Here is a 6,902-nt window from a genome sequence, read left to right as displayed (position 1 = left end):
TTATTTTAATTATTTTTGTCCTATTTGGATATAATGTAAATGACAATCATAACCTATTTCAAATTTACAGTACGATAGCCGTATCGTGTACCAATAGTACGGTGTACTGGTAATGTATCCCAACAGTACGCACGTACGTGGTAGGTACGATACTGGTACGCATAGTACAACGTACGCTCACCGTACCAATACCGTGGAAATATCTTGTTATCTGGGATGCGCTGTGTTCCAAAACTCACAACAATTGTATCGAGATAGGATAAAACAGACGGAAAGTGCAAAAAGTTCAAGTACAAAGATCGAACGAATCTGATTATTATCGGCGCGACAATCGTATGTTACATATATATATATACGTGTTTACAAATATTGATAACAAAATAATTGAGACCACTATACGACTGTGTATTTATGTAGATTAAACATGCTCGATAGCGTAAAAATAAATACCGCAGAGACGAAGCAGCGACTAATTGAATTCACTGTGGGCGTATAACAATGAGCAGATTAAAAGAAACTCAATTAATTACAGCCATTAGTTCATCGTTTTACAAAAATGTACTTTTGCTTACGCAAGTCGTACCACCGTCAGTCGAGTTTCAACGGCACTTTAAAAAGGTAAGGACAAAAACATTTCTCTAACATTTAAATTTTTATGTCATTATGTTTATAACTAAATTAAAAATTATTAATGCGAGCACATTTTTTGGGGGGGCAAAAAGGGCATGTTTGACAAGCCTAATACGGCGGGTTTCCTGCATGTATCGCATTATCTATCAGTCGTGTGCGACGCAAAGCTGTTCAAGCGAATGGTCAAATGGCCGATCTTATGCAAAACGGACGAGGCAACGTATCGCGTTGAAATGAAGAGTCTCTTGTGCGTCCTGTCGCGAGACAATCCCGACCTCAACTTCCCAACGATACTGATGTCCCACTTGATCCAGTCGGGAGGAATCAAGTTTCAGATTATTATGTGGAAGCTGTCGCAACTCGCTCTCAGGACTCACGTGAACAGGGAACGTACGTAAATGTGCTGAATGTTGAAAGAAAACTCATTTATTTGTTTTCTCATTTATTACGTCCGAATTGCGGTTTCTTCGCAGTTCAAGGAGAATTGTTGAACGCGCCGTGTACGAGTCCAGTGCAGGATTTAACGATAGCGTACATCAATAGTATAATCGCGCAAAAATGCAGCGTCATAATGGGGACTCATAAAAAGACGGAGAAAATACTGAAGGCCGCAAATTATTTCCTGAGGTAAATCAACATTTTCGCTGCTCGCACAATGAAAAGCAATACATCAAATTTATGTGTGTAATTATGCATTATATATTTTAGCAGCGAGATCGAGAGATCGAATGCGTGTAAATCGGAGATTTTCGACAGAAGGGAGAATATAAAAAAACTGGTCCTTGATCTGCCGGCACATCCATTAATTCAAAAGCGATTGATAGACGTCGAAGATTCTAACGTCACAGACTGTTAGTGCACGATAAATATTTTTTTCTTCGATGATTTTTTCATTGATAACTTACACGATATTCCTTCTCGCGTTGCAGTATGGAGAAGAAGCATTTTCAAGAAGATTCAATATATATACCGAAAGAATGAAGAATTGAATGAATTAGAGGAATCCAGCAGTCGTTTGTGCAAACTTGTCTTGAGGATAAACTCGAATTCCGTGACGATCGAGGCGTACAAATTTCCCGAAATTCGCTGCGATAGTTTATTATATACGCAATCCGAGACGCAGGTAATCAAATAAAAATTTCTTGTCCGCTGTACTTGCGGTCAATTATTTCCCTCTTTTTTTTTCATTCAAGCATTTAATTCGCAATTTACACGCAAATGGCTCCATCGTGTTTTCCTCTTTACTGTCGCTGCTGCACTTGACATTCACGCAAATATTACATCATCACGGAAACATCGCCGATCTTTCCGATCTGTCGCGGTGTCTACCGTTCGTTCAGAACGCTTGCAAAAAGATGAAATCTCTGCAGACGCTGTTCGGCGCGCTAAACACGAGAATCGACGGTATGTGCAGAAACGAGCGATACACGTCGCGGGAAATTAAAGATGTCAGCGTCTATTTCGACGCGGACAGCGCATCAATTGTAAACCGCAACATTTTACTGCAATCTCCAAAGGTCAGTTTCAATTTTAATCAATGCACGGATGATGATCTTTTCTATGAGAGACTGTGCTCATCTCCGACGAAAGGTATGTAGCTCGTTAAAAATCGCATCATTTCGGAAATTGAGAGCGAACGTCACAAAGGTGTGTTTAAATTTCAGGCAAACGCAAACATTTATTTAAGAGGTACAAACGAGAATATCGTCCGCTGTGCGAGCTACCTGCAAGGAATTGCTCAAGTCCTTCGTCGGACTTGAGCAATTCCTGGAACAGCATGAGCGGATGGCTGTCACCCCGCGCGTGTTCTGTCAAGTGCGAGCAAATCTCGTTTAAAGGAAAGCCGCTTTCGTCCTTGTACTCTCGATTGCTATGTCACTCTAAGTTGCATTTGAAGCGGCCTGGAGGTTTGTCGCAGCTTTTGATATTCCGATTTGCCTAAAATTTCCACAAATTGAAAAAGATTAAAAAACTAGCGTATGACGTGTACCTTCAGGAAACGTATCGCGCAGCCCGGATGTAAACTACGAGGGATTGAATCTAACACCGAGAAAACGTCGCTCGAAAGCAGAGCATCTGATAACGAACGACTATGGTGGCAAAATGAAAAATCTCTTTTAATCCCGTCGTGATACTGTTCGCGTTATACGTACATCATCTCAAAGAATTGACGAAACGCGCAACTGGTTTGACAAGAAATGCTCACTGATGCTTTACTGAGTAATCTCGACATTGGAGGAAAAAAAATAATGTAAAGTTTCAACAATTAATTGCTCAAACTTACTTAATAGTCTTGATTTATATTAAATACAAGACATATGTGATATACCACACCGTTTCCTAATATATATATTTCACTTTCTATTTCGGTGTTACGTATCTGACATTCTATGTTTTACATTTTTACAATAACAACAAAGAAACAACGTTAGAGGAGTAGGTCAATATTGACAATATTGTGTATTTATAAAGATGTATATCTCATTCTCACGGGCCATCTAATAATTTTTCATTACAAAAAGATCTTATAATTGTGAATTTTTCCCATATTTTATAAATTATAATTTTATTAACATTAAATAGGATGAATAAGATAAAGTGGATATCTATTGGCGTTAACTTGTTTTTTAAAAAATCTAGAAAACAGTTTATTTTTAACACTTCTTTACACATAAAATAAATGACTTCATAAATGATTTCTAACTTATGCACAGCTTTTATTGACCATATATATGATGTCTGAATATTTGTGCACTATCAGTGCATAATCAGTGATCACATATAATGTTCTGTATATTTATTAACTTAGCGTTTTATATAATTTTTATTTTTATCTGTCGATATACTCTTTTTATATATATGTATATATACGCTTAACTTTTCGCACATGTTTTCGAGCACGTGTTATCTCTCCCTCTCTTTTATAACTCTATCTTTGGAAAGCCGCACCTCTTAGCTAAATTAACTAAGACAAACTTCGAGATCGTACAAATCATTACGTACAAATATTTAGACATGACGATATTATTTCATTATTATTTATATAGAAATAGTGAAAATAATTAAACAAGGCTGATTAGTTGCTGCGGACCATAACCTTCCGAATGTTTCACGAGCGAGTTTCGAATCGAGTACGATTCGAAACTCGCTCGTGAAACTCATCCTCGATGAGTGCACTTGTATGTACCTGTCGCGATTATTTAAATCCGATCGAGCTAAATAATTGCGACGACAGAAATCGATCGGGATCAATTGCGGCGATGAATGCCGCGACGTAGAAAATAATGCGGTAACCGCAGCGAATTGTGTAAAAGAAAGATAGAGAAGGAAGGGCAGAAGCAGAGAAAGAGAGAGAGAGAGAAAAGAGAAAATGCATACGCGTCGCGCAAACATGGCGGTAATCCTATCAGCTGATAGTATCCGCCGCTGGGATGACGGATCGCATTTTGGTTAATCGGGTTAGATCGCAATAGGTATCCCCGCGTCTGCCCCTCCCCCCGCCGTCCTGTCATCGTCCTCGCCGCTGACGGCAGGCTGCGCGTGCTGGCCTACCTACGCTAACGCTACGTGTGTGACAATATACATACGTGTGTGATCTGGATGACGCATCGACGACGATGCTAATGCATTCCTCGCACGCTGACACGCACACGTATAACCGCAGCGACCGGGAGAAACTGCAGGGAACGAGCGCGTGTCGCTGACAGGCGGAAGGCAGCAGCAGCAGCAGCACGCGGGAATGTCGTAAGGGTGACGATCGTCCATTGGTCCGGCTAGAGGAACCCGACCCGAGCCGTCAGCTCGGGAGGATAAATCGGAGAGCGAGGTCGGCCGTCTCGATCCTCGCGGAGCGGGATCGTCGTCACGAGAGCGAGCGGTCTGTGATGAGCGACTCCGAACAGCAGCAGCTGCACGTGCCTTACCGAGAGTACCATAGCCAGAACAATACCAGCCCCGCCACCACCGCTGCAGCCGCCACCGCCGCCGCTGCCGCTGCTCTGGTGGAGACTGACGCGCTGGTGGATCTCTCCATCGCGCCCGTCAGCAGCAGCAGTAGCAGCAGCCATCATCAGCGTCTGTCGTTGCAGAACGACCAGCCGCCGTCGCCGGCTGACCTGCTACCCGACGTCGACTTCATTCCTGGTTTGAGCAACGACCAAACCCTAGCCATAGATTCCTCCGGGATCGACCGGGAGAGCCAGCCTCTCCTCGGTCGCTTGGAGCTCGACGTCACGTTCAACAGATTTCCAGGTTCGTTTCCGGCCGCAACGCTGTTGGTGTCCCCTTACCTCTCCCGGGTACTGTGTACATACGTCCGTTGATGAATCATGATATCCCGTGACCTTCTAAGAATTGTCATTTTTCATATCTGTTATCACGCATATGAAATTACGCGTGACATTACATGTGTGCGTACGTATTGTTGTAGATGATCCACAGTTCTCGGAACTGGTGTGGCAGGCTGAGTGCGCGATAGACAATGGGGTTTACCCAGAAAGGATATACCAGGGTTCCAGCGGGAGTTATTTTGTCAAAAATCCAGCGGGGGTAAGGTGTAGTTTTTAATCTGCTCAAAAGTAACAAAAAGTTTTGACGCTACCGTCGCTTCTAAAGTAGGTACGTACAGTGATATGCAAGCAACAATGATCCCATACTGTCTTGTCAGAAAATTATAGGTGTATTCAAGCCAAAAGACGAGGAACCTTACGGCAGATTAAATCCAAAGTGGACAAAATGGATGCACAAGCTCTGCTGTCCGTGCTGCTTCGGCAGGAGTTGCCTGATTCCAAATCAGGGTTACCTGAGCGAGGCAGGCGCCAGCCTGGTCGATCGCAAGCTGGGCCTCGGAATCGTACCGAACACCAGAGTGGTGAAACTCGTTAGCGAGGTGTTCAATTATCCTCGTCTGGATCGTCAGAAGGCGCGCATGAAGCAAGCCATCATGGACCAGTTCCCTACGGTGGGGTCGCATTTCAATCGTATCGGTCTACCGCCAAAAGTCGGCTCCTTTCAAGTCTTCGTGGATGGTTACAAGGACGCTGATTTCTGGTTGAGGCGATGGGAGAACGAATCCATGCCGGCGCGCTTGAGTCGAGAATTCCAGCTTCAGTTCGAGCGTTTGGTCATCCTGGATTATATTATCAGAAATACAGACAGGGGTAAAGGATAAAACTGCTTCTGCCTAATAATAAAGCGTTAACTATATGTGGTCTCTTTTTTTTCACGATTAATATTCCGTAGGTAACGACAATTGGCTCATCAAATACGACACTAGCGTTAGCAAGAACGGATCTGAACAGGGTGAAGTGAAGATCGCAGCGATCGACAACGGCCTGGCCTTCCCCTTTAAGCATCCAGATTCTTGGAGGGCGTATCCTTATCACTGGGCATGGCTGACGCAGGCGAAACAACCGTTCAGCGAAGTCACGAGGGAGCTAGTTTTGCCGCAACTCTCGGATCAGAATTTCGTACAGGATCTCTGCGACGATCTGTATCAGCTGTTCAAAGTATGCTACATATATTCGACGAGAACGAGCGTATCGCATTCCGTTCGTTGTTTGTGCAACAATAATTTTGACGCAAGCATAATCTGCTCGTCTATTTCCGCAGCAAGATAAGGGCTTCGACCGACATCACTTCGATAGGCAAATGAGCGTGATGCGCGGCCAAATTTTGAATCTGCAACAGGCTCTGAAAGACGCCAAAAGTCCTGTGCAATTGGTACAAATGCCGGCTGTAATTGTGGAAAAGTATATATATATATATATATATTTTTTTTTTACTTATTGCTCCCATTTTTAGATATATACAGCAATGAATGTTACCAAATTTCACGCCTTGTTTTGCTTTAGAGCCAAAGGAAACGGCACTCCCAGGTTGTTTTCGTTCTCTGACACGTTTACCCAGCGCTTCCAGAACAAGAGTCCGTTCTTCTCCTGGTGTTGAAAACGCGAATTCGTTGACTTGAGAATCGAGTGCTCGTGAAGTGTCAGTGATATCAGTGTTATTGTCCTCTCCGCCGCGAAAAATGTTATTACTTTTCTAAGTTCATCCTATATTTCTACCTCTCTTAAGTTTTATTTCTACAATGCGGCTGCAAATTGATCAGGAGGGCGCGGTCACTCTTTTTAGGCTGCCTTGTATTTATAATCTCCTTTTCTCTCTCTCAGTTTAATCGGGATATAAGATATTCGTACAACTATATTGTATACAGTAAATATATATATATATATATAAAATGTTAAAACATTTTCTTTTAATGCGCTTAAATT

General features: G+C 42.7%; 2 protein-coding genes across 5 annotated transcripts; both read left to right on the top strand.

The window, feature by feature from the left end:
- The first annotated feature begins 107 nt into the window (after window positions 1-107).
- On the top strand, window positions 108-3,233 carry LOC105459850. 3 transcript variants are annotated; one of them, XM_011706163.1, is made up of 9 exons: window positions 108-333; window positions 418-618; window positions 723-1,020; window positions 1,104-1,257; window positions 1,339-1,481; window positions 1,560-1,753; window positions 1,824-2,220; window positions 2,295-2,537; window positions 2,627-3,233. In XM_011706163.1, exons 2-9 carry the CDS (start codon window positions 499-501, stop codon window positions 2,749-2,751), a joined length of 1,674 nt encoding a protein of 557 aa, XP_011704465.1. In that variant the 5' UTR covers window positions 108-333; window positions 418-498; the 3' UTR covers window positions 2,752-3,233. The 3 variants fall into 3 exon arrangements, with proteins under 3 accessions (XP_011704465.1, XP_011704466.1, XP_011704464.1); XM_011706164.1 differs by lacking the exon at window positions 108-333 and having other exon boundaries at window positions 341-618; window positions 2,001-2,220; XM_011706162.1 differs by lacking the exon at window positions 108-333 and having other exon boundaries at window positions 341-618.
- A 579-nt stretch (window positions 3,234-3,812) lies between these two features.
- Window positions 3,813-6,877, top strand: LOC105459852 (phosphatidylinositol 4-kinase type 2-alpha). 2 transcript variants are annotated; one of them, XM_011706166.1, is made up of 6 exons: window positions 3,813-4,881; window positions 5,060-5,178; window positions 5,297-5,789; window positions 5,872-6,137; window positions 6,241-6,351; window positions 6,483-6,877. In XM_011706166.1, the coding sequence occupies exons 1-6, from the start codon at window positions 4,515-4,517 to the stop codon at window positions 6,522-6,524; spliced, it is 1,398 nt and encodes a 465-aa protein (XP_011704468.1). In that variant the 5' UTR covers window positions 3,813-4,514; the 3' UTR covers window positions 6,525-6,877. The 2 variants fall into 2 exon arrangements, with proteins under 2 accessions (XP_011704468.1, XP_011704467.1); XM_011706165.1 differs by having other exon boundaries at window positions 6,241-6,380.
- The last annotated feature ends 25 nt before the right edge of the window (window positions 6,878-6,902 follow it).

The sequence above is a fragment of the Wasmannia auropunctata genome, unplaced genomic scaffold, assembly GCF_000956235.1.
Source record: "Wasmannia auropunctata unplaced genomic scaffold, wasmannia.A_1.0 LD333505.1, whole genome shotgun sequence".
Taxonomy (NCBI): Eukaryota; Metazoa; Arthropoda; class Insecta; order Hymenoptera; family Formicidae; genus Wasmannia; species Wasmannia auropunctata.
Note: the sequence above shows the minus strand (reverse complement) of the source record. Positions and strands in the feature narration are given on the sequence as shown.

What these genes read in the sequence shown, in the direction of transcription:
- LOC105459850 (XM_011706163.1), top strand. Translation starts at nt 499, where the DNA reads ATGAGCAGATTAAAAGAAACTCAATTAATTACAGCCATTAGTTCATCG. An exon ending in GCCGCAAATTATTTCCTGAG is followed by an intron (nt 1,258 to 1,338) that starts GTAAATCAACAT and finishes TATATATTTTAG; the next exon opens with CAGCGAGATCGAGAGATCGA. An exon ending in ATACGCAATCCGAGACGCAG is followed by an intron (nt 1,754 to 1,823) that starts GTAATCAAATAA and finishes TTTTCATTCAAG; the next exon opens with CATTTAATTCGCAATTTACA.
- LOC105459852 (XM_011706165.1), top strand. Translation starts at nt 4,515, where the DNA reads ATGAGCGACTCCGAACAGCAGCAGCTGCACGTGCCTTACCGAGAGTAC. An exon ending in CACGTTCAACAGATTTCCAG is followed by an intron (nt 4,882 to 5,059) that starts GTTCGTTTCCGG and finishes GTATTGTTGTAG; the next exon opens with ATGATCCACAGTTCTCGGAA. An exon ending in ATCTGTATCAGCTGTTCAAA is followed by an intron (nt 6,138 to 6,240) that starts GTATGCTACATA and finishes CTATTTCCGCAG; the next exon opens with CAAGATAAGGGCTTCGACCG.